The following is a 27,196-nucleotide window of genomic DNA, read 5'->3' on the forward strand; positions in this document are numbered from 1 at the left end:
TGGTTCTTTTAAGTGACTGAAAGGTTTTCTGGAAGGTACGATGATGCCCAAATCAAAATTATTTTGTGTTTTCCCACCTGAACACACCCTGCCCGGACCAGTATCTTAAGGACCAGTGTGGTAGATGTCATGTAGCAGACAGCTGGGCAGGATATACATTAAGTGCTGATTTCTTGGTTTAGGGGAGCTGGTGTGTGTGTGTGTGTGTGTGTGTGTGTGTTTGTTTGTGTATATAGATGGGAGCAGAGAATGCTTTTGCCAGCTGAGACTTTGTGTGTGTGCTTTATTGGGTTAACATCCAGCCTCTGATCTTTCTCTGAGGAGAGCAGGAATACAGGGTCATCTTAATTCATGTCCCCCTGGGCAGGAGGAGGAAGGGAAGAGACAGAGAAAGAAATCGAGGCGAAAGAGAGAGAAGACAGAGGGTACGAGAAAGAGATAGAGAAGAGGAGGGCAGAAGATAAAGAGGAGGGAGAGAAGAAGAGAAAGAGGAGGGAGGAAGAGATAGAGGGGTGAGGGAGGAAGAGATAGAGGGGTGAGGGAGGAAAAGATAGAGGGGTGAGGGAGGAAGCGATAGAGGGGTGAGGGAGGAAGAGATAGAGGGGTGAGGGAGGAAGCGATAGACGGGTAAGGGAGGAAGAGATAGAGGGGTGAGGGAGGAAGATATAGAGGGGTGAGGGAGGAAGCGATAGAGGGGTGAGGGAGGAAGCGATAGAGGGGTGAGGGAGGAAGAGATAGAGGGGTGAGGGAGGAAGCGATAGAGGGGTGAGGGAGGAAGAGATAGAGGGGTGAGGGAGGAAGATATAGAGGGGTGAGGGAGGAAGAGATAGAAGGGTGAGGGAGGAAGCGATAGAGGGGTGAGGGAGGAAGCGATAGAGGGGTGAGGGAGGAAGAGATAGAGGGGTGAGGGAGGAAGAGATAGAGGGGTGAGGGAGGAAGCGATAGAGGGGTAAGGGAGGAAGAGATAGAGGGGTGAGGGAGGAAGATATAGAGGGGTGAGGGAGGAAGCGATAGAGGGGTGAGGGAGGAAGCGATAGAGGGGTGAGGGAGGAAGCGAGGCGACAGATATGAAGAGGGCACTCTACCAGAATATTTAACTAATTACAGCGGCATCAACCTGTCACTCACTTCAAAAACACATCTGGATCTGTTTATGGATTCTTGCAACATTCCTGTCAAATCAACACCTGAGCATCATTGAAACTGAAAACCTTTATTTACTTCATCAGTAAGCTCTTCTGGTGGGGGATTTCTGCCAGTTTAAAATTAAATCCCAAAATAAAACTACACATATTTTATAAATCTGAAGCCATGTTAATTTAAGAAATCAATTGAATCACATTTCCCCTGTCACAGGTATGTTGGGCCATTTCATCTGTATTTCCTTACTGAAATAAAGCCTTGTAGGGAGTCCAACCTATCTAACTTCACATCCATCCTCTCCCAAAACATTCTGGATTCTAAATCTAGGAGCCTTGAAAGCCCCAGGGAGTAATTAGACTGTGTTCTGCTAACACGTGTACCCCTCTTCCCCGCTTCCCCCTCCCTCTTCCTCCTCTCTCCCCCCTCTCTCTCCCCCCTCTCTCTTCCCACTCTCTCTTCCCCGTCTCTCTTCACAGTCCCCCCCCCCCCCCCTTCCCCGACCGTAATTGAAATTCAACACAACACCATAAAAAAAGCAAATAAACAAAAACAAAATCAATATACAGAGAGGCGGCAGACTGTGCCAGATGTTGGTGATAATTACTGCTGTCAGAGCCAGGTCTTTTTCTGTACGTCTGCGTGTTAGCCGTGTTAGCACTTAGCGGTAGAGGGATGCTCATGCTAATTTGCTGTTCTGTCTCATGCACTGACAGAATTTATAGATTTTTGCAAGATGTTTGTTTACTCCGACAACATGGACACACACCCATCCACAGGTTGTTTCTACTATCCCTATGGGGACCAAAGTACTCAATTACTTAGTCAACTGCAAAACTAGAAGGATTAACTCATAAATAACATCACCTCTCGTGGCGCAACAAGGGTTGTGAAGGGACACACACATACACACACACGCACGGACACACGTACCTGTTCCCGTTTAACCTACTCCACCTATCATACCCGCTCAATGAGTTTTTGTCCATGTGTTGCGTGGACTCCAGGAAGAATAGCTGCTGCGTTGGCGGAAGCGAATGAGGATCCAAAAACAAATGAACAGTACAAACACTCTAACACACACTTCATTTAAAAAAATGGGGGTCCAGGCGTTGTGTGACTCACCGTCCAGTAACAGGAAGTGGGCATTTCCTATGGTTCCGTCTCGTTGGCGGGCAGTAAGGCGGTAGACCACAGAGCCAGCTGTAGCGTCCGGTCCCACTGCGCCCAGGTAAGGCTGTGGAAACATGTCCCACTGCAGGTCTGCCAAGGTGGGCACGGTCAGGGTCAGCCGGCACCGGTACCACTCATCACCTAAACACACAAGACGGAGGTGACCCAGGGTCAAGGTCAACAGTCAGCGGTAACGGCTGATGCAGACATGGGGACATGGTTGTCAGGTCGTCAGTATGAAACGCAGGCGACGCCCTCACTCCTTCTCTGATGGTGATAATTTTGGGTGGAATTCTCCAGCAAAAGACTATGCCTGTGCCATCTCTGGGCTTGGACTTTTTCAAACCATCCGTCTCTCCTTCTCAACATGTTTGCAATCCGTGACTCATCTGATCTCCATCTTATTCGCCTCTTGAAATCCAATTCTCAGTGCAACCCCTCAGCACCTGGGAGACTCTGGGTAGAGACAAATGGTAACATGCAACACGGCTGATAGGCTTCCTGATCCCTCCTGGCTGTTTACTTGCCAGCAGCCATTTGCTGTATGAGACTCTGTCACTTCGCCCAAGGCCTCTCAACAGTCAGAGAAAATAATGACTTTCTCTTTAGAAACCCATCAGCCTGTCTTTCTATTGCGTTTCACCTGAGCATGTTTTTCATAAAACACACTTTGTGATGGCACACTGAGGAAGAGACAGAGAGAGATGGAGAGAGATGGAGAGAGAGATCGAGAGAGAGAAAGAGTGAGGTAGAGGAGGGTAGGGAGGGGGAAAGCAAACAAACGCACTCAAAAGACCTTCAGAAGATCAGAAAAGACACAGCACAACCAAGAAGGGGACTTGACTCCAGTCAAACAGACATATCTGCCGCTGAGTGTTGTGCCTGCCTGTTGTCTAGTTTTGGGTTTGTTTTGTCTGCATTCTTGTGTGTCTTCTTGTTTGCCACGTCTGGTGTGATAGGAAAACAACAGCAAATAAGAGGAACCTTCACATCTGAGGGATGCATAGAAGAAGACAGGGAAGAGGAAATGTCTCTACCTCCTTCCTGCCTTTTTATACTTGGTCCTTTTGGAAGCCTGTCAGCCAGGACTAAGAGAGAGAGGGAGACAGATTAGACAAGGAGAAGGGGGATGAACAGAGAAGGAGGACGAGAAGTGGAGAAAGAGAAGTGGAGGGAGAGAGAAAGACTGGTCTGTCAGTACAAGGCGCCTAGATTCTTGTATTTCTATTTTAATTCAGGGAAGTTTTGGCTGTATGGTGCTGGTGTTTTTATACACCGGTTGGCTGTCTATGAATGACTCATCATAATGATGATAATGACAGCCATACTGTGGGCCCTGAGCCAAGCAACTCAGTACACACTAGTAAACATGCCATGTAACCACAACATGAACTACTGGTGTCAAAACCATTGGAATGATCACAGCCTCTACATAAACTACTGGTGTCAAAACCAGTAGAACGAACACAGCCTCTACATAAACTACTGGTGTCAAAACCAGTAGAATGGTCACAGCCTTTACATAAACTACTGGTGTCAAAACCAGTAGAACGAACACAGCCTCTACATAAACTACTGGTGTCAAAACCAGTAGAACGAACACAGCCTCTACATAAACTACTGGTGTCAAAACCAGTAGAATAATCACAGCCACTATATGAAATATTGGTAAAAACCAGTAAAATGATCACAGCCTCTACATGAAATTATTATTACATCTGAGAGATGAATTTGGTAGATTCTCTGTTGTGTCTCTCTAGTGTCTTGGCCATTCAGCCATGCCACTGGCTCTATTTTCTTTACCAAACTAGCAGATACAAAATACATCCAACAGATCCACCTCATCAGGGTTCTAAGTGGATCAAGTGGTCAAATCGGTCAGAACCAGACGAGGCCGCTCCACACTGTTTCTAATCCTCGTAAGCTCCGATAGTAACTGGGCGAAATCGCCCAAGCTGCGAAACACTGCCCACATATAAATAGCGCAGTGTGGCTCATCTGAATCCACCCAAAGCTGCCTCCTCATTTGCATATCAATATAGACGATGTCACGGATTATTATGCAAAAACAGGAATAAAAGGAGAAAATTGTGTTTGTTTCCTGAGCACTTCTTTTTTAGTTTAGTCTTCCCCTTGGTTTGATATACAGTGAATCATGCATTCAGGAGCAGTCTATTGAGAGACCGGTGTTGACAGAGCCACTATAGGATTGCATTCAAGTGGTCTTTATGTGCCTGACATCCACACGCATGCGAGTGGGGCCCAATTTGTGTCATGACAGTGTTGTGTCTAAAAACAGCCTCCCAAAATGTATCAGGCCTTCAATTAAAGGCTGTCATGAAGGAGGGGGGGGGTTCTTTCCGATCTCCATGAAGTAGTGACACAGGGCATAGACTTGGAGCTCAACTGTTCCTACATCATTTAGCAGACACTCTTAGCCACAGCAAATAACAGTGAGTGCATACATTGTTTAATACTTTTCACACTGGCCCCCATGTGGGGATTGAACCCACAAAAGTGCCACACACAACCAACTGAGACAAGTGAGCTACACAAGGCCACAAACGATACCATTAGCACAAGTAGAGTGAAGGGCAAGCCACCTGATATTCAGAAGCCCAGGTTACTGACCCCCACAGACAGGACAGACATGACGCCACTGGAACAGCTGTCGTGGAACTAGAGAGATCAGAAGGATCGATGTTACATTACCTGAGACCACTACTGAGGGTCAACAGAGGGTCACACCGTGGGGTTAGGATCACACACACGCACACACACACGCACACGTGCACACACACACATAAACACACACACACAAGCACACAGATGTGTAATCCTATCCTTATAGGGACCAAAGCCTTAACCTGCAATGCCTAAACCAGTAACCTAAATTCCAATACAAGCCCTCATTGTAAATTTGACACTAAAAACCTACCCCTACACTGGACGTCGAGGAAAGGTCAGAATTAGGGACGTTTTTCACATTTTCCTATCCTTGTGAGGATGTCTCTCCCTAATTGGATTTGTTAAGCCAAAACACACACACATAAATGCATCCTTTCATTCATATAACACCCCTGGGGAGGTCACATGGGGGGGTGCGACTGGCAACGTGGGATGTGTTGCCTTGGTGACTTACGGAGCGCAGGTGTTCCCATGAGCCCGGTCTTGGTGACAGCGGGTCGAGTCTCTGTGGCATCTGAACACACACACACACACACAGACCTCTGAATGCACACACACATCTAAACACACACACAAGCATCTCACATAACAACTTGTCCTTGCTGCCCTTGCCGAAAGTTGACACTGTGTGTATGTATGAGAGTCAGAGTGTGTGTATGTGTGTGTGTGTGTTTGTGTGTGTAAGAGAGAGAGAGTCAGAGCGTTTTTTTGGAATCTAAAAAGAGCCTCCCTTTCACGCACGATTAACTACTCAATGATGTAGATTTCACAGTTTTTCTGATGACATGCATTTTGGGGGCTATAATTACGTTTTCTAATCAAGAGCTTTTGTCTCATCTAAAACCATGTGCTGCATTCCTCCAGAGGACAGGATGAGGTGGGGATGAGGTGGGGATGATGATGAAAAGAGATTTGGGGAGGAAAAGGAGAACTAAAAAGCGATCTTTGAATTGTGAAAGAAATCATTTGATACTCAACATGCTTTATTGTGGGAGAAATTACACTTAAAATATGACTAGTTAGAGGATCATCTGTTGAGTCAATAGTCGGTTCAACTGGAGTGTCACTAAATCGGAGGTGGAGTTTTGTGGTCAATTGGTAGCTACAGAGATACACAGAGGAGAAGGAGGAGGAGGAGGACAAACCACCTCTGTTGTTGGAGCTGGAAACCCTGCTCCCCATCTGCTCACTGGGAGCCAGTGAACTGAGGCGTGATGCATCCTAATTAATGATCTTATAGACTGGCCCACTTTCCTCCCTGTGTGCACACATGTACACCACACACACACATACACAAACCACACACACACACCACACACACACATACACACACCACACACACACATACACACACACCACACACACACATACACACCACACATACACACACCACACACACATACACACACACACACGCCACACACACACCACACGTACACACACACCACACGCACACACACACACACACCCCACACACACAATGTCCTGCAGGCGCACAGTTAATTAAGCACCATTTTTCAAACTAGATGGGTGGGAAGATAGTAGAGAGAGAGGGATGAAAAGAGAGAGGGAAAAACAGACAGACAGACAGACCAACAGACAGACAGACCAACAGACAGACATATATAGAGACAGACACAGACTTGACACAGACAGACAGACAGACAGATATAGAGACAGACACAGACTTGACACAGACAGACACAGACAGACACAGACAGACACAGACAGACAGACACAGACAGACAGACACAGACAGACACAGACAGACAGAGACAGACAGACACAGAGACAGACAGATATAGAGACAGACAGACACAGAGACAGACAGACACAGACAGACAAGGAGACAGACAGACAGACCAAGAGACAGACACACACAGACAGACGGACACAGAAACAGACAAACACAGAGTCTGGTCTAATGTTCCCGTTGTGCCAATGCGCAATGAAAGGCACTCCTTCCAAATGAAAACACTGAGTGTGTGTGTGTGTGTGTGTGTACGTGTATTTGTGTAGGTTGTGTATGTGTGTGTGTAGTTGTGTGTGGACCCCTCCCCACCAGACACATGCACAGACATACAAGATAGACAGACAGCAACAAATACAGTGGGGGAATAGAGGAAGACAGGAGTATGTCTTGTGAATGACAGAGTTCTGTCAGATGACCCCACACGCTTCCTATTCCTCTTGAACTCTCCCGGCACTGAGTCAACACATTAGATCCTCACTCATTTCCACCACCAAGCCATGCCAGTCTCCCTGGGATGAGAGCACGTAGGCTGCCCGATTCTCTGCCTGACCACAGATGTCATCTTTCACCACTTGTGGACCCCTGGACGCCCCCTGTGGAGGGAGTGAGTGAATCCTCATAGTCGACACAACATGGAAACTCAATTACAGCCATCATGTGGTCTGATGTCATGGGGGCCTGGAGAAGAGGCGAAGGGACAGAGGTTACACCGTGTTCACCCAGACCCCTTCAGAACACACTCCTCTTTCTAAAAGGTGTTTGTACGGTGTCGACACTGTGGGGGGGGGGGGGGGGGGGGGGGGGGGTTGCAGAGACGCACTGTGGATGTCTCTCAGAGTGGCTTCTCTGCATTGGCTTTGTTGGAGTAAGCTGATGGATGACTTAGTGGGAATGTTGCCTCTCTCCAACTGGCATCGCTGGGTCACTAAGGCAGCCACAGCTACGACTCCTCACCAGACGTCATGGAGGGCAGCGTGTGACACTGGACGCCAGAGCCATCAAACCAGAAGCCTCTACAGGTACCGTTTACATCAACCCCCGTGTCCTGTGTACAGTGTGTCCTCCTGTCCTCCATTCAGCAGCCAGTGGGGACAGGTACAGTGTGGAGGTGGGATTTGGTTCAGAACATTCCCTTAACAGCCTCCAAAGCAAGCACCTCTCATCCTCACTTTGGAGTACAGATTACTGACTCCCACCGAGGACACTGGGATCGTCTGAACTCTCCCAGGTCGATATGCGGCTGACTTCGACCCTGATAGAAGGCACAATCCTGGTGGATAAGCTGGATCCAAGGGTTTTCCAAAGGACTCGTAGGAATGGAATCAATCGCTCCAGAGGAGTGAAGAGGCTGCAGGGAGCCAGAGCCGGAGTGAAAAGAGAAGCTCTCGGTCTTTGATGGTAGAGTGGAGAAAACTGTTGGATTTATTTATCTGGTCTCTAATCTCCATGCTGTGTGAGAAGGTCTGTCAGGCAGGATTGGAGAAGGGCAATATGGGAAATGGAGTCAAAGGCCGAAGCCTGACTGAGGTATGATATAACAACTTGTGGCTTACGTGCAAGCATATATACACACACACATAAACTACTACTACTGCTACTATTTCTACTTTCTACAGCCAAATGCTCCCTAAGAGACCCTCATACAGTAGGTCTATACATTGAAGTCCCTACAGGGTGAAGGGCAATGATAACTAGACAATACATGTCCTTGGTTAACTCAATGTTGTCAGACCTACTGAACAGTTCATGAATTCTCTTCTTGAGGGAGTAGATGTGAGTCTGAGGTACAATTGCTGTAATCTCAACTGCCATGAGAGAAGTATGAGAGACTACTTCTGCAAGAGTTACGGCAAAAGATAAAACGAGAGAAGAAAGGAGAGAACATGAAAGAGTGGATAAAGCCATGCAAGGCTCAATATTCCAAACTGCATTTTATAAAATGTCTATGTTCTCAAGTCTTTCAAAGTCACCTCAGAGCTCAGAGAGAGAGAGAAAGGGAGGGAGAGAGAGAGAAAGGGAGGGAGAGAGAGAGAGAAAGGGAGGAAGAGAGCGAGAAAGGGAGGGAGAGAGAGAGAAAGGGAGGGAGAGAGAGAGAAAAAGGGAGGGAGACAGAGAGAAAGGGAGGGAGGGAGAGAGAGAGAAAGGGAGGGAGAGAGAGAGAGGGAGACAGAAAAGAGGGAGGGAAAGAATTATAGAGGATAAAGGGAAAAAAAGAGAGCTAGAGAAAGGAGAAAAGGGACAAAAGCAATAGAGGATAGAGGGAGTAAAAAGAGAAAAGAGACAAAAGGGAAACAGGTAGGGAATGGGCAAGACAGAGAGATAAAGGATACGACTCTCAGAAGGGTTTCCCTCATCTAACACTCATTCTGTCTTTTCTCTCTACCCTCACCACAATAGCTCAATAATTCAACAGAGGTTTACATCTAAAACAGACCCTTGAATTGAGAAAAAACAACATATTTTGGATGTTTGGAGTTTTCATGTCAGAATGGTTCAACACAGACTCTCAGAGGCTGTGAAAGAAAATACATTGTGATCTAAAACATGGAAACTGTCAGTTAAATTATGAATATCTGTGTATTTTTGTCAGGCATTAAAAAATAAAATGGTGAAATTTTAATGTAGCAACTCATTTGTTATTGATGTGTTATGTCAAGATATTTCTCTGTAAAAACTGACAATCGTGTAAGTGTAATTAGGGAGTAAAGGCGAGGTCTGTGTGTCTGTGTGTTCAGTTGTCGAAAGATTGTGTCGGCTTCCATATAACCACCATCAAACTACAAGTGAACAACATAAGTACAATTTAGTATAGGCATGTTGAGTGATGCCACTATGTCAGTGTCAAGGTCATTATGTGTGAATATCTGATCACAGACCAGTCTAGTGTGTGTGTGTGTGTGTGAGAGAGAGACAGAGAGAACATATGAGTTTGTGGGCAGTGAAAGGGTCATTTCCAAACTCATTTCACCTAAGGAGACATACTACAGAGCAGCTGAGGTGTCTGTCCCAAACATATCTGAGGGGGGTGGGTGTGGGGGGGTAGTGTTCAGGGAGAACATGTAGAGGGGAAAAGAGTTCTGGTGAAGCAGGAAGGGAGATAGGAGGAAATCTCTCTAATACTGAACATCTGTTAGACCAATACCACTGGCCCTGAACATCAGCTAGATCAATACCACTGGCCCTGAACATCAGCTAGACCAATACCACTGGCCCTGAACATCAGCTAGACCAATACTACTGACCTTGAACATCAGCTAGACCAATACCACTGACCCTGAACATCAGCTAGACCAATACCACTGACCATGAACATCAGCTAGACCAATATCACTGGCCCTGAACATCAGCTAGACCAATACTACTGGCCCTGAACATCAGCTAGACCAATACTACTGGCCCTGAACATCAGCTAGATCAATACCACTGGCCCTGAACATCAGCTAGACCAATACCACTGACCCTGAACATCAGCTAGACCAATACCACTGACCTTGAACATCAGCTAGACCAATACCACTGACCCTGAACATCAGCTAGACCAATACTACTGACCTTGAACATCAGCTAGACCAATACTACTGACCCTGAAGATCAGCTAGACCAATACTATTGACCTTGAACATCCTCTAAACCAATATCACCATCCCTGAACATATCACCATCTCCTAAATCCACTTCATAGATCCTGAACATCTGCTAAATAAATATCAGTAACACTGAACATCTCCTAAAACATTCTCTCTGAACCTAAAAATCTTCTATATGAATCTGAACATCTGCACGACCAATCTACATGACCTTGAACATCTCCTATATCAATATGCCCAATCTTGAACATTTAAAACAACATTCCTGAGCCTGAACATCTCCTAAACCAATATGACTGACCAGAACATCTGCTAGACCACATTCAGAGCACAACATTATTTACAGAGTTAGTACTGCTGTTTTGACCTTTGTTTGTGTCTCACTCTTAGTGTGTATTTGTGTTAAGCAGTGAGGGTGTTTGTGTGACTCTCGCTCAGAAAGTGTGTGTGTTAACTGATCTGTTATCGGCAGCCATCATAATTACTGAACAACAAAGAATAAACAACAAAGAAGGGAAAACTACTGAGTTGTGTATAAATGTGAATCTGTCTCTAGGTGCAAGTCTATGTGCGTTTCGTGTGTTTGGGTGTGTTTGGGTGTGTTTGGGTGTGTATATATGTGTGTGTACTCCAGGGTTCTGAGACGCAGCAAAGGCAAGGCTCCAACTATTTGCCATTCAGGTGAAAGACAGTTTCTCCGCACAAGTGATTCCATATGGGAGTTTTGGGATCAGATCCCTAAGACCAATGTAGCCTGCTGAGCCAGCCCACACAAACAGGGGCTCCCACAGACACACACAGGGGCTTGTGAATGACCATCTATTCAAGCATGCGGCCCTGATGGACAACACAAGGGTGTTCAGTGGTGGTACAATATGGGAGACCAAAGACCAGACCTGACCTACAAACTATACACATAATGACCCGATTACCATTTCACTAGGACTGAGGCTGTGTGAACATGTATCCTGCACACTAACACACATAGAGCAGAGCTGCTGACAACTCACACCAATGCACTACACACAAACACGTCCCTCAAAGCGCACACACATATATATTATAGCGGATGGTTTATTACATTAATGGGTGCTATATGTTTTTGGTACTTAATGAGAACAAACTTTTGATTCATTTATCTGATGTTTCTGAGCCACACACTTCCAGATTGACAGGTTGTCATGGTTTGGCCTGGCCAGTTATAGAGCACTAGCTGACTATCTGGACACAATTGTTGCTTCTTCTTTCATTTGGCTGCCAATTCCTGATCTTTTGAGCACATTATTTTGAGGAACTGCCTGAAGCATGAGAGGAAGAGGAGATGTAGCAGTGCTGAGGAGGCAGACTTGTATTGAGGACAACTGGGTACTATTCTGAACTTGTTTGATGAGATTTCTGGCACCCAGAGCAGCTGAGGATCACCCAAATGGGTGTAACACAGAAGGGAAGAAGAGAAAAGTCCAGCGGCTTTAAGAACAGGCTGTTTCCTTCTAAGCAGATCATCATCAGACTCCATCACAATCATCTACCATCCTCTGACCACCTCTCTCCCCTCCAGCCATGACCTGACCCTCTCCATCTTCAGAGGATGCAGCATTCAAAGACTTGGCCTCAGTTGGCTGACCTGTCAAGATAGATTGTTTATTTGCTTTTTTGCTTTTGAAGCGCTTGTATAAAAAGTACTATAAAAGTTTAATTCGTTTTTATTTTTATTATTATCACTTGTATTTTTATTGTGGCCGCCATCAGCTATCCTATTAACAGAAATCAATATTAGCAAACTAGCTTAATTTCAAACTACACATTTCTCTAGAATAGGCTACTCATCATGATAAACGATATCAGCAAAAGTCCTGGGATAACTGTTTGGTCTGGTAAGTGTCGATAATTTCTGGATTATCTTTCTAGTTCATACATCACACACATACACCCACATACACAAACACACACACGTCCCTAAGCAGCAGTGACAAGGCCTAGTGATCAAAGGGGCAGATTTGCTCTATTGTTTGCCTAAAATGCCACCAGAAGCTCTTTAGAGAAAGGGCTAAGCCCACCAAAGAGCTTTTCAACACCCCACTGGACCCTATTTATGGAGAGGAACACAACAATAGAGCAGATATTCAACCAATCTGCTTGAATCTTCTAAAGTCCTTACTTTGGCTTCCTCATCATAGAAGAGCAGGGTTTTACCTAAACATCGCTTAGGCAAGACGGGTTGATGCCTCATTGTTGTAAGTTGGCTTACAAACTTTGTTTTTTGTTTAAGTTGGACTCAGTTTGAAGATGTCAGGGTCTTTATCCACATCCTGTTGCTTCGTAACACTCCGCTTGAGAAAACAATATTAGAGAAAATACTTAAAGGTCTACAGAAAGGTCAAGTTAGTACTTGTTTTGGAATGACTAGATGTTTCGCTTGCTGTTCTATAGCTTTTACCAGTCATCATTCTGACATCTTGTCATTTTTTATTCTTGTCATTCCTCCTCAAACTCTTAAACTCTGATTCTGTTGGTCTATATTTTTTCATCTCTTATTATTGTCCTCACTTTCATTCTATTTTCTTTTTTTCTTTTTCTCTACTTGGCTTTATTTCTGCTTTTTTTACTTCTACCTCTTTTCATCCCTGTCCTCACTATGAAGAAGAGATTCCCAACTCCAGGCATGGAGATCAGGAGTAATGCTAGTTTTCTATTCTAACTTGTAGTAAATTACATTCACCAGGTATCCTAGCTCTTCATCCCAGATGACTGGGCTAGTATGAAACCAACAGTACCACTGGGTCCTGAGGTCTCGAGAACCACTGGTTTATACTATATACAATTTGTTGACCTTTAATTTCCATATTATTGTTGCATATATAGATTCTCCATCTCTATACTCTACATACTGTATAGATAGACCCACAGGTTGCTTATCGTCCACTGATCCCTGGGGGCAATCTTGTATTCAAACTACCAGGATATTATTTGCCAAAAATCTCTTGGCCAAAAGTGGAGCTTCCAGTGAAAAACAATTACACCAAGAACACATCAAAAATAAATGTGCTGTTGACCACAAAAGCAGCATTCCTTTGGTCATCTCAGTTGTTTTGCTGCAAAAATCCTCAATGTATCATACGTTGATGACCATACTGACAGTACTGATATAAGGGTTAGAATAAGGTGAAGGTTTGGCATTACAGAGTGAGTTTATGGTAAGGGTTATTGTTGGTGTTTTTACTAAGTCAGATTGAGGTATTTAATATATTTTACACACCACATGGACTGCCGTAATAGACGATTCTGACTCAACACCAAACATGTAATAAAGGGTGGATGCCAAGGACCAATTGTGACTAAACACCACACACGTAATAAAGGGTGGATGCCAAGGACCAATCGTGACTAAACACCACACACTGTGTTAGTTAAGTGCAGAACGGCACCATGACTGTCCCCATCTGAGCACAGAGCGGCTCCATCAGCAGCCTGATCCAAGTAAGACACCAGATCAGGTAGACAGCAGATCAGTTAGACAGGAGATCAGTTAGACACCAGATCAGTTAGACGCCACATCAATAAGACACCAGATCAATAAGACACCAGACCAGTTAGACACCAGATCACTAAGAGACCAGATCATTAAGAGACCAGATAAGTAAGAGAACAGATCATTAAAACAGCAGATCAGAAGCAATTCCAACTCACTGGCTGGAGTTATGAGACATGAAAAACATACAAAAAAAGAAAGCCAAGACATTTGTAGGTTGGTCACATTCACTGTTTTTGTAGTTGTTTTGTAATCAGTCAAGGTGACTCTATCAAGATGTTGAGGCATAAAATCATGACACGGTTCCTCCATCACCATGAAGAAATGGTAGCCGTTGAATCAAGGAGCCTTGCTTTGACAAAACCCTGTAGACCAACAAAGACATTCTAAGTGTGTCTTCTCCCCTACATGCTGGGAAACAGTGGACAGGTGGGAACACACTTCACAGCATTGGGACTATTTGCAATTCAATGAGAAAGCAGGATGAGAGTGTTAGTGCTACTCCGCCTCATCACGGGAAGAGGTGATGTCGAGAGAAAGGGAGAGAGAGATGGAGAAAGAGATGAGAAAGAGAGATGGAGACAGAGAGATGGAGAGAGGCAAGAAAGACATAGATGAGATAGAGGTGCAGAAACAGAGCAAGAGATTGGAGACAATGGCGAGAGATGCTGGAGAAGATGGTCTGAATCGAAGTGGAGAGTGAAGCAAAAAAAAGATTTGACTGCAAGAAAATAAACAGAGTGGCAGAGAAGAAAGAGAAGGAGAAAGATGAAAGGCAGAAAGAGACAGAAGGAAACAGTGTTTTTGTGAGAGAGAGAGAGAGAGAGAGAGAGAGAGAGAGAAAGGAAAGAAGTAGTGTTATTTAAAGGTATTTTTTCCTAGAGATGGCTAGGGTCAGTTTTAATTACATTTTCACTAATGTCAAGAATTAATAAGAGCATGTCTTTGCAGCCTAATATGGACTCAGATGTGCCAAGAGAAAACAGTGCAGTGGACACACTTCTGATACCTAACATGCCTGTTATTACACAGCAGCGACAAACAGCGTCTGATTAGACAGGAGCCATAATAGGCAACAGATTTGGTCTGGGCCCAATTCATTATTTAACAAGCTCTGCGTTTGCACAGTGACTGTGTGGCCACTCTCTCTTTTTGTCTCTCTCTCTCTGTCTCTCAGTCTCTCTCACTGTGTCTCTCTCTCTGTCTCATTCTCTCTGTCTCACTGTCTCTCTCTCTGTGTGTCTCTCTGTGTCTCTCTCTCTGTGTCTCTCCTTTTTTTCTCTCTCTCTGTCTTTATTTCAAAGTGCCCGCCCGCAAGCGTTTTCTTCTGTGTGGGTTTGATTAATACTGGGACCGTATCTGGGCCGTGCGACCATTCGTCTGCATTAAAGAGCGAGTTTCACTGTTTTCCACCACTCTCTGCCCCCCCCCCCCCCCCCCCCCTTGGTATTTAGCTTTCTCTCTCCAACTGTCTCGCTCTCCATTTTTGCTTACGAGAGCTTTTTGTCCCCAAGTGTGCGACTTGCACAGCACACCCAAAGCGAGAGGCGCTCTTTGTTCCGTAAATAACTGACATGCAGACGCCCCGCGCAGTGTTTGTGTGTCTGGGTCTTCCACAGCGCCACGCCCTCCGCAACGTGGCTGGCGTTTAGTCACATCAGAACACACTCAGTCTACCTCTTCTTTAATCAAGTATTTTCATGCACTGTTCCCACTTTCAGACAGCCGTAATGAATTCCCTCCACTCACAATGGAGCCTCTCACACAGACACACACACATGCAGAAATAGGATGTGCGAGAGATAGAGAATTATTGCGAAAAAGAGAGTGCTCTTGAAGAGGTCTCCGGGTTCCCTGGCCCAGCCTATTACGTCTCTCCTAAGTTTTATAATTTGCGTATAAATATTCAACATCCTCCACTAAGGTCAGCAGCGGTGTCCTAACAAAAAAACGTTCTAATGATAAAAATGCCCCCCCCATCACCACAACCCGCTCCACACTTCACCTACTTTCCTAACCACCAATTATTCCTCAAAAACTCTCCTGTCCCTCCATTTATGGTTTGTCATAAAATGGAGAAAAATGCAGCGTCTTGAACTTGTCAGCAGTGGGTTTCAGAGGGTCCTTCTGCAGAGAGAGGCCAGACACACAGTTACCCACAATGCCAAGCGTAAACATATTTGGTTGCACGTCACACATCTCCAATGTATTAAAACCTGAGAGAGGATTTTTTTTTTTTTAAGATTTAAATTAAAAGACATCAACACTGCATACCTGCTCACTGGTATCCAACAGGGTAACACATGTCAGCATACCGTTTTAAAAATACATTTAAATGGCCTACAGCTTGTTGCCAAATACCTACCGACAAGCACTTATTTTGACACTTACTTAAGCAGTGTGAGAGAGACAAAGTCAGATAGGAATAGAGAGGGATGCAATACAGTTGAGTGAGAAAGAGACGAAAGGAGACAGAGAGGGAATAGAGAGAGGGTTGTGTCATTTATCTGGGTCCTACAGAGGGAGGATTAGGGATGCATGTTTGCCTGTGGGAAGACTGGCATAGCAGCACCAACACAACAATAGTAGAACATCAGGACACAAGCCTGAGTCACCAACCAAAGAAAAGGATGAGAGGAGGGGAGAAAAGACCAGTGGAGGAGAGACAAGATAAGATGAGATGGAAAGACGAGAGAGAACAGAGGGGGAAATAGATGCAAAGACTGGAGGGAGCAGAGGGAAAATATATGGAAAGATGAGAGAAAACAGAGGGGAAAATAGATGGAAAGACGAGAGAGAACAGAGGAGAAATAGATGGAAAGATGAGAGACAACCGAGGAGAAAATAGATGGAAAGACGAGCGAGAACAGAGGGGAAAATAGATGGAAAGACGAGAGAGAACAGAGGAGAAATAAATGGAAAGACGAGAGAGAACAGAGGAGAAAATAGATGGAAAGACGAGCGAGAACAGCGGGGAAAATAGATGGAAAGACGAGAGAGAACAGAGGGGAAAATAGATGGAAAGATGAGAGAGGACATAGGGGAAATAGATGGAAAGATGAGAGAACAGAGGGGAAAATAGATGGAAAGACTAGAGAGAACAGAGGGGAAAACAGATGGAAAGAAGAGAGAACAGAGCAGAAAATTCATGGAAAGACGAGAGAGAACAGAGGAGAAAATAGATGGAAAGACGAGAGAGAACAGAAGGGAAAATAGATGGAAAGACGAGAGAGAACAGAGGGGGAAATAGATGGAAAGACGAGAGAGAACAGAGGGGGAAATAGATGGAAATACGAGAGAACAGAGGGGAAAATAGATGGAAAGACGAGAGAACAGAGGAGAAATAGATGGAAAGACGAGAGAGAACAGAGGGGAAAATAGATGGAAATCCTATTCTTAGGATTGATTTAGTAATCCATGTGACTATAGTTACTTGTTGTTCTATTGTAATAAACATCTCAGTTCATGAAAATAACTAAACTAATTAAAGTTTAGTTAACTACCTTGCCTTGCTGCCCAAAGCAACACATATTTTGACAGGGTAGGGTGTGGTGAAATCCAACACTACTGTTGTTTGCTCCTTGGGGTTTAAGGCCGGGTGTCTCTGTAAAGCACTTTGTGACAACTGCTGTTGTAAAAAGGGCTTTATAAATACATTTGATTGGTTTGATTGATTGATGGTGCGAACACGTTTTCCACCTATCACCGGGCGTTGTAAGTGTGATATGTGCACGGCGCAAATGTAAGTAGAAACGTTTCATAATACATGATGTAAATGTCATCCAAACAACTTTTGTTAGTGTGAATAGGCCTAAAGTATGTGGTGTAGACACTGAAGACTGTGAATGCAGTGAATGGATACAGTAAATGGAATAAAGACAGTGAATGTACAGCGGAGACCCTTGAACACAGCATGAATCCTCCACTTCCCCGTTCCTCCCCCTATGAGGTGCATCAGAGCCGGGGGGACGCTTTTCTGTAGGGAGACGCTTTTCTCCCCACTCCTAGTGTCCATCAGGTCTAGATTTCACCAGGCCAGGCTAGCCTTGCATCAGCCCCCCCCCCCCATTCTAATACACAAACTCCTTCAACGATTGGTCTGCAGTCTGCACGTCTGCCTGCCAGTTGGAACTACTGCCTTGTCAGCTGTTCCTCACCACAAGCTGATATCACTGATGTTAATACATCTATTTCCTCCTTTGCTCAACATTGTTTCCTCTTATCAAAGCAAAGAGGTATAATTCCGGAGCTGGGCGATGAATTGCGAGAGCAAAGGAGGGCAAGACAGGGAAACAGAGAGATAGCCACAAGGAAAAAGGAAAGGAGAGGAAGGAAAAGAACCATTCTCTGCCTGGACAGAAGGTGATCGATAAGAAGCCTATTCTGCCATTTGAAGATGTGAGAGAGCTCCTTAAAAGAGGTTATCCATGGTTCCACAGAGACACATGCTGGATTAGATACTGTGCCAGTCAATCCAGATGGGCAAGGCATTACCCGGCCTCTGGAGTCAGATACAGTCCCATCCCTGTGTTGTTAGGGGGAAGAGGAGCCCTGAAGACAACCACAAACTCCTGAAATGAAACAGCATTACAAACTAATTTGAAATTAATTTGAACCGAGCATTACAAAATCATATTTTCGTCAATCTGTTCCCATGAAGGGAAGTGGGGCTAACATTCTGGAATACAACACAGTCAGTATTTTCTTCAGTATTCGGCCAGCATAGTTCAGGGGTGTCTAGGGAGAACTAGTGATGACTCCAGTAGTGTTTTGTTTGGGCTTAATGCTGCTATCAGTCTGCAGTCCTGTTCCCCTAATTACGCCAAAACCTCTTTGATCTGGCCATTAACCCTGTTAATGAAACAATTAGTCAGCGCTGCTGCCATTCAGGTAGGATTGATCCCACCGCCTCAGATACAAGGCTTTTCATTTGTTTAATTAAACTGCAGGCCAAATTCTCCCTTTCTCTCTCGTGGGTATGTGTTTTGTGTGTGTACTATGTATCTAATGAACATGTATAAATATACTTATACCGCACAATTCTAAGGGATATTGTAGAGAATATTCTGTACATATGTAAGGGATACTGTAGAGAACATTCTGTATATTTTCAAGGATACTGTAAAAAATATGCTACATACAGTGGAATATAGTGTATATTTTTAATGGATTCTGTAGAGAAAATACTGTATATTTTCCAAGTGATACTGTAGAGAATATACTCTATATATTATAAGGGATACTGTAGAGAATATACTCTATATATTGTGAGGGATACTGTAGCGAATATACTCTATATATTGTAAGGGATACTGTAGAGAATATACTCTATATATTGTAAGGAATACTGTAGAGAATATACTCTATATATTGTAAGGAATACTGTAGAGAACATGCTGTATACAGTTGTGCTCATAAGTTCGCTTGGATACTGAGCCATGGGGAGCAGAAAATAAGCGTCAAAAGACCTGTGTAACAAGGTAATGGAACTTTATAAAGATGGAAAGGGATATAAAAAGATATCCAAAGCCTTGCAAATGCTAGTCAGTACTGTTCAATCACTCATTAAGAAGTGGAAAATTCTGGGATCTCTTGATAACAAGCCAAGGTCAGGTAGACCAAGAAAGATTCCAGCCGAAACTGCCCAGAACAATGTTCGGAATACAAAGAAAAACCTACAGGTAACCTCAGGAGAAATACAGGCTGCTCTAGAAAAAGACGATGTGGTTGTTTCAAGGAGCACAATATGACGAAACAAAAAAAAGCTGCATGGTCGAGTTGCCAAAAGAAGCCTTTACTACGCCAATGCCACAAAAAAGCCTGGTTACAATAAGCTCAACAACACCTTGACACGCCTCACAGCTTCTGGCACAAGGTAATTTGGGGGGCGAGAGTGGCATGGTTGTGGCTCACTGATGTTTTGGGGGGGTGTGAGCTCTAAAGGCACAGGGAATTTTGTGAAAACTGATGGCAAGATGAATGCAGCATGTTATCAAAAAATACTGGCAGACAATTAGCATTCTTCTGCATGAAAGCTGCACCAAGTTGGCAAAGTTGACCCTCCAGTGGATAAAGCAGAAAAAGGTGAAGGTTCTGGAGTGACCATCACAGTCTCCTGACCACTCTGGGGAGATCTCAAATGTGCGGTTCATGCAAGACGACCAAAAACAATTTTGTAGAGAACATACTGTATATATTGTATGGGACAGCCTGCCCTCACCCCATCTCTATCACCCTGCCCTCACCCCATCTCTATCACCCTGCCCTCACCCCATCTCTATCACCCTGCCCTCACCCCATCTCTATCACCCTGCCCTCACCCCATCTCTATCACCCCGCCCTCACCCCATCTCTATCACCCCGCCCTCACCCCATCTCTATCACCCTGCCCTCACCCCATCTCTATCACCCTGCCCTCACCCCATCTCTATCACCCTGCCCTCACCCATCTCTATCGCCCTCCCTCAGGGTATGCTGGGAGACAATCGTTCTCTGACCTCAACAAAGCACATCAATACACACTAACACACACACAGATACACACAAACATGTCCACTAACACACAGATACACACAATAACACATACAAACACTAACGTCCACCTAGCAACACACCCTCTCATATACACACTGACGTATACACTATAAACACTAACGTATAAACACATCCACCTAGTAACACATCCCCACATATGCACTAACATACACTCACCTAAAGGATTATTAGGAACACCATACTAATACTGTGTTTGACCCCCTTTCGCCTTCAAAACTGCCTTAATTCTATGTGGCATTGATTCAACAAGGTGCTGAAAGCATTCTTTAGAAATGTTGGCCCATATTGATAGGATAGCATCTTGCAGTTGATGGAGATTTGTGGGATGCACATCCAGGGCACAAAGCTCCCGTTCCACCACATCCCAAAGATGCTCTATTGGGTTGAGATCTGGTGACTGTGGGGGCCATTTCAGTACAGTGAACTCATTGTCATGTTCAAGAAACCAATTTGAAATGATTCGAGCTTTGTGACATGGTGCATTATCCTGCTGGAAGTAACCATCAGAGGATGGATACATGGTGGTCATAAAGGGATGGACATGGTCAGAAATAATGCTCAGGTAGGCCGTGGCATTTAAACGATGCCCAAAAGGGGCCTAAAGTGTGCCAAGAAAACATCCCCCACACCATTACACCACCACCACCAGCCTGCACAGTGGTAACAAGGCATGATGGATCCATGTTCTCATTCTGTTTACGCCAAATTCTGACTCTACCATCTGAATGTCTCAACAGAAATTGAGACTCATCAGACCAGGCAACATTCTTCCAGTCTTCAACTGTCCAATTTTGGTGAGCTCATGCAAATTTTAGCCTCTTTTCCCTATTTGTAGTGGAGATGAGTGGTACCCGGTGGGGTCTTCTGCTGTTGTAGCCCATCCGCCTCAAGGTTGTGCATGTTTTGGCTTCACAAATGCTTTGCTGCATACCTCGGTTGTAATGAGTGGTTATTTCAGTCAAAGTTGCTCTTCTATCAGCTTGAATCAGTCGGCCCATTCTCCTCTGACCTCTAGCATCAACAAGGCATTTTCGCCCACAGGACTGCCGCATACTGGATGTTTTTCCCTTTTCACACCATTCTTTGTAAACCCTAGAAATGGTTGTGCGTGAAAATCCCAGTAACTGAGCAGATTGTGAAATACTCAGACCGGCCCGTCTGGCACCAACAACCATGCCACCCTCAAAATTGCTTAAATCACCTTTCTTTCCCATTCTGACATTCAGTTTGGAGTTCAGGAGATTGTCTAGATCAGGACCACACCCCTAAATGCATTGAAGCAACTGCCATGTGATTGGTTGATTAGATAATTGCATTAATGAGAAATTTAACAGGTGTTCCTAATAATCCTTTAGGTGAGTGTATACATTCAGTTGCTTCTCACCTGTTGTGACCTACTCTGAAAACAGTGGATGTCTGTTTCTAGCTGTCAACCTGGAGACCATCGTCCTCATTTCTAACCTCTCCTTTCATCTCCCTTGACCTTTTAAACCCTTGTACCTCCTCAGTCACCCCACTGTCAATACAGCCCCTCTGTGTCTCAAGTCCCTAAAACTTGAACATGGACACATATGTTGACGTATCTATCAATAGTTTCTAATGAGGCCAGAGGATGGAGGGGACGACTGCTCCATCTGGAGTGAATGTTTTGGTGGAGGATCCCACTCATCATGGAGCAACGGTTTCAGCCGGTCCCAGGAGACACCCTTGGCTCTGCGCCGGGCCCAAAACCGGATTACCAGGCCACCATTTCATTGGATTTAACCGATGCCAGACTTTAGAACCTCATCCCGTTAAAATAATATTAGATGAACTCAGGAAAAGACTGATTGATTTCATCCCTTTTATTCTTGGTAGCAAAGATACACGTGTCTGCTGCACACAGGCCCTGCCGCAGACACTTACACACACGTATGTACATTCCTTTTCCCTCACACACCCACACACACACGTATGTACATTCCTTTTCCCTCACACACCCACACACACACGTATGTACATTCCCTCACACACACACACACACACACACAGGCACACACACCTGCGTGCACAGACACACACCAACAGGCTTTTCTGTCTCTTTTTCCTGTACCACGTAAAAAATAAAAATGTATTTTTATGCTCTCTTGTTTATTGTCGATGTGATTCCTGGTTTGAATGTTTTCCCTCTGATACCATGTCCGCTGACAGATTATTCCGTTCTCCTCACATTAAAGTTTACGGCAGACCGGACAGAAATCATCTTTTTAGAATATATTTCACTGCACATTTCAATAGCTCTGCAATCTGTTTGCTACTATTTCTAACTTTGCAGGAAAAGAGAGGGAGATCAATGCGGGAGTCACTTAATTGTAATATTTTATCATGTTTAAAGAAGATTGCTGCTCTGTACTTGCCAGAGATTATTGATTTGAACAGAAATCACAGTGCTGTTCTGTGAGAAGCACAGGAAACTACAAAAAAGTAATGTCAAACTAGATAATGAGATCTCTTCTCTTGTGAGAAGTAATTCTCTCCACCTCTCTCAACTGGCTTCTACTATTGGACGGTCTTCTACTGGTTCTGTTCCCAGTGGGAGAATGGAGGGGAAAGCTTAACTTCTTCAAGACTTGTGTCTTCCTCTGTGGATAGTGAAAGGGATCTAGACCTCCATGTTCACACCCAATTATCCAAACAGCAGAGTGCCAAAGACATAAACAATTGTGTATTCAGCCAGCATGAAAGCAGCTGGGGACGTGGGGTGCCAGTAAAAGAGTCTAATGGTCTTTGTCTTAGAGTGAAGGCCATGTTTTGGGTGTAGGGAATGCCAAATGAGGAGAGGCTTTTGTGTTTGTTTGTGTTTCTGAAAGGATTTGATTGACAGCGGTGATGGGCGGGTTCACATGAGGGCAACAGATGAGAACAGAGGAGAGGTGGCAAGGGGTCTGCCATGTACGCTGCTCTCTCACACTTTCACACAATACACACACACTAACACACACATTAACGTACACGCTAGCACATATTCTAGACATGTGGCCCGCCTGCCAACTGATCTTCCTCACCAGCAGCATCTGGTGCCCCAAACAGCCACGTAGTGCGGGAATGAAAGCCACAGACCAACACTGAAAGCAACAGACCAGGGCTGGGGAGGTTTAGGAGGGATGAAGGAGAAGAGGAGGAAGACGAATGCAGGAGACTCATGACCATAATGAGGCATGTCCGTTAACCTGATTAGTTTTATCAGTAATAAGACTAATTATTTCCTCTCCTTCTTTAACACACACCGTTAATCTTGTTACAAGGCCTGGTATTTTGGGCCAAAGCTTAATTGGCACTGTACGAACAGAAGGAGAGAGGGAAGGAGGCAGGGAGGAGAGAAGGAGAGAGCGATGGAGGCAGGGAGGAGAGAAGGAGAGACAGGATGGAGGGATCGACACAACAGCAGCTGGAATGATTTGGGACAGTGTTTAATTTTTAGCCCTAGCAGACAGCAGGAGAGCGTAAGCCGCTTTTCCTGCATTAATTTTCGGTATGAAATCAATTAAACATGCAATAACCAAGCCTCCTCCTTTAATGACTTGTGCTGCTTTACATAATGGCAATGGCCGTCTCCTTGTTTGGAGGATTCACACGCTTCGTTTTCTTCAGATTCTCTATTCAGTTAATCATAAAGGTTGTGGGTGTGTTTTTTTAATGGCTGTTAAATGAACCATGTTGATTTTGTATTTATTTTAAATAGCTTGAGGGTAAATTAGGTATATTTGTTGTTGTGTTAGGTTCTTCATCCAGTAGTGGAGAGAGTTAAATTGGACTGTCCCAAGAAGACAGAATGGGCATCACGGTGGAGTTAGACAGTCAATGGACTGCCCCAAGAGGACACACATACCAGTTTTACTTATTCAAACATCTTCTGAGGGCTGAAAGAAATGTGATTTGTTCAGGCCAACACCCAATCAAAATGGAGAGGAGGCGGCACTTATGAACATTTCAAGCTGGATTAAAAGCGCAACTGAATGTTATATAGACCAAAAATTCACCACTGAATGTTACAGCAGCTACATTACATCACATTTAGCATGTAATCAAGTAATGTTCATTATAACATAACAGGCAAACTCTTTTGCATACTAACAGAATTCATGTATTGTTGTAAAGTGTTAATTAACAACACCTCTTCTCCATTTTGATTGGGTGTTCACCTGTACCAATCATATTTCTTTCTGCCCTCAGAAGATGTTTCATTAAGTAAAACTGATATATGGAGCTAGACAGTCACTGGACTGTCCCAAGAGGACAGAGTGGGCCTCACAGTGGAGTTAGACAGTCACTGGACTGTCCCAAGAGGACAGAGTGGGCCTCACAGTGGAGTTAGACAGTCACTGGACTGCCCCAAGAGGACAGAGTGGGCCTCACAGTGGAGTTAGACAGTCACTGGACTGCCCCAAGAGGACAGAGTGGGCCTCACAGTGGAGTTAGACAGTCACTGGACTGCCCCAAGAGGACAGAGTGGGCCTCACAGTGGAGTTAGACAGTCACTGGACTGCCCCAAGAGGACAGAGTGGGCCTCACAGTGGAGTTAGACAGTCACTGGACTGTCCCAAGAGGACAGAGAGGGCCTCACAGTGGAGTTAGACAGTCACGGGACTGCCCCAAGAGGACAGAGGGGGCCTCACAGTAGAGTTAAACAGTCACTGGATGGGCTCCAGAAGACAGAGTGGGCCTCAAAGTGGAGTTAGACAGTCACTGGACTGCCCCAAGAGGACAGAGTGGGCATCACAGTGGAGTTAGACAGTCACTGGATGGGCTCCAGAAGACAGAGTGGGCCTCACAGTGGAGTTAGACAGTCACTGGATGGGCTCCAGAAGACAGAGTGGGCCTCATGGTGGAGTTAGAATCACTGGACAGAAAAAAGGATCACCTTTGTCCACCCAACAAACATATTAGACCAGCTGAACACAGTTAAAACTCCTCAGCCAGCCCCCACCGAACCTCCTGCAACCCCTGTGCCCTTCTCTTTCTCCTCATCAACTACTCTTTTCTTCTTTCTTTTAATAACAAACATATTTCAGATTAGGTTTCAGCCCATATACCCCTGCAGCCCAACCCCCTCCTGTGATAATTAAACCAGGGCTTCCTAATCAAACCCCTTCCTCTCCACCCCACCCACCCAGCGCTGCACCAGTAGCCAAGGTCAAAGGTTATAGTCTAGGCTGCTGTTGGATAGCTTTGATCAAATGTACAGGCATTTACAGCCCCATGTAGTAGGTGGCTAAAACCATCTGGTCTGGTCTGTGAACGTGCCTCTACCTGTGATATTATTTCAGTGTCCCCTTGCTGACATAATGACTCTCCAGAGATTGGGGTCTCCTCCTCTGGTGCGTGCGTAGACTGAGCACGCCGACCGGAGGCCACAGGGGAACATACTGAAGGTCGTGTGTCACAGCAACCTACATTTGACCAGATCTGATAAAAAGCCACTGCATGTGTTCTGTTATTCTCTCCGTGTCTCTCTGTTTTCCTGTTTTTCCCTCGCTCCTCGTCTCTTCCTCCTTCTCTCTCGGGAAGCCTCTGGAATGCCCTGGGTGCATCCTGAGATGCGTGAGGGCCAGAGCGGAGGTTGCATGAGGCTGTCGGCTCTCCGTGCGTTTGGTAGACTGTCTCTTGCTCTGGCTGTATGTGTGTGGTGTGTTTGTTTGTCCCCGGGTGGTAGTGGCCGTCGATGCCAGCTGGCGGGACGTTCAGAGCTGGTGGAATGTTCCGCAGGGTTCCACAGGCTTTTACTGGGAGAGATAAGCTTGAGCTCCAGGGGGAAGAAGAACTGTACTGGCCATCACCCCCACACACAAAAGTACACACACACATATAACAACACACAACGTCCACACAAACACGCACACAACCTTTGCTGATTTTTTTTTCTTCTTTTTCTCACCTCCTACCTTAAACACTCAATTGAAATCACACCACCAAAAGTTCAGTTCTCAGCTTGAAGTGTTGTTTGGAGAGGAAGAAAAAAAAAGAAGACCCAGTGTGAAGAAGTCAACATATTTTGACATTATATAATTTTTTTCACTCTTATCCGGAGTGACTTACAGTTACAATACATACATTTTAAGAGAGCTAGGTGGAACAACCACAAAACTCAGAAGTGGCATGTCCTACACCTTCGTCTCATTTACTAAGTTATCACATCTGTAACAAACCAGCTCTCTTGGTTGCCAGGTGCAGCTAATTGTAATCAGGGTCAGGGCTTTCCCTTTAATCCTGAGTGTTTGTGTTCTTTGGCCAGACCTTCCTGCTGTGTGAAGGTTGGTGTGCCTTAGGAGAATGATTGGAAAATGTTAGCTTTTCCAAATGGATTTGATCATTTGATCACGTTTGTGTCAGTCCTTTGAGGAACAGCTGTATGTCTCTCTTGGTATACCTTCCTAAGGTCAGCAGACCCGAGTGTCGTATGTCTGTCAATGTCTGGTCTCTTGCTGTTTTCACTCAAACAGCGACTAGTGATCCTGTATTTTTTGAAGCTGTTGGATGTGCATGTCATAATTGAAATTCATTAACTATAACTTACCTCAATTGAATGAGAAACAAAGTACATTTCTCTTGGGAAATAAAGTACATGTTCCCATGCTCCACTCTTGATTTAAAAGGACTTTTTTTAGTATTTGTCTGAGGACTTCACCCCGTTAAATAAAGGTGATGCTGCAAGCAATTGAGCAAACCCTACAACATCAACAGACAAACACCCTCTGAGTCGCTCTAATACCCAATAATTATCTAAGTAAAAGC

At 44.8% G+C, this 27,196-nt stretch overlaps 1 protein-coding gene across 2 annotated transcripts in view; it reads right to left on the reverse strand.

The window, feature by feature from the left end:
• Window positions 1-27,196, reverse strand: part of si:dkey-22o22.2 (neural-cadherin) — a 123,294-nt gene that overhangs the window by 65,224 nt on the left and 30,874 nt on the right. For both annotated transcript variants that reach the window (XM_029116048.2, XM_029116047.2), the window contains exon 2: window positions 2,266-2,454. In XM_029116048.2, the coding sequence (XP_028971881.2) occupies window positions 2,266-2,454 (189 nt within the window). The remainder of the gene's footprint in view (window positions 1-2,265; window positions 2,455-27,196) is intronic.

The sequence above is a fragment of the Esox lucius genome, chromosome 20, assembly GCF_011004845.1.
Source record: "Esox lucius isolate fEsoLuc1 chromosome 20, fEsoLuc1.pri, whole genome shotgun sequence".
In the NCBI taxonomy this organism is placed as follows: Eukaryota; Metazoa; Chordata; class Actinopteri; order Esociformes; family Esocidae; genus Esox; species Esox lucius.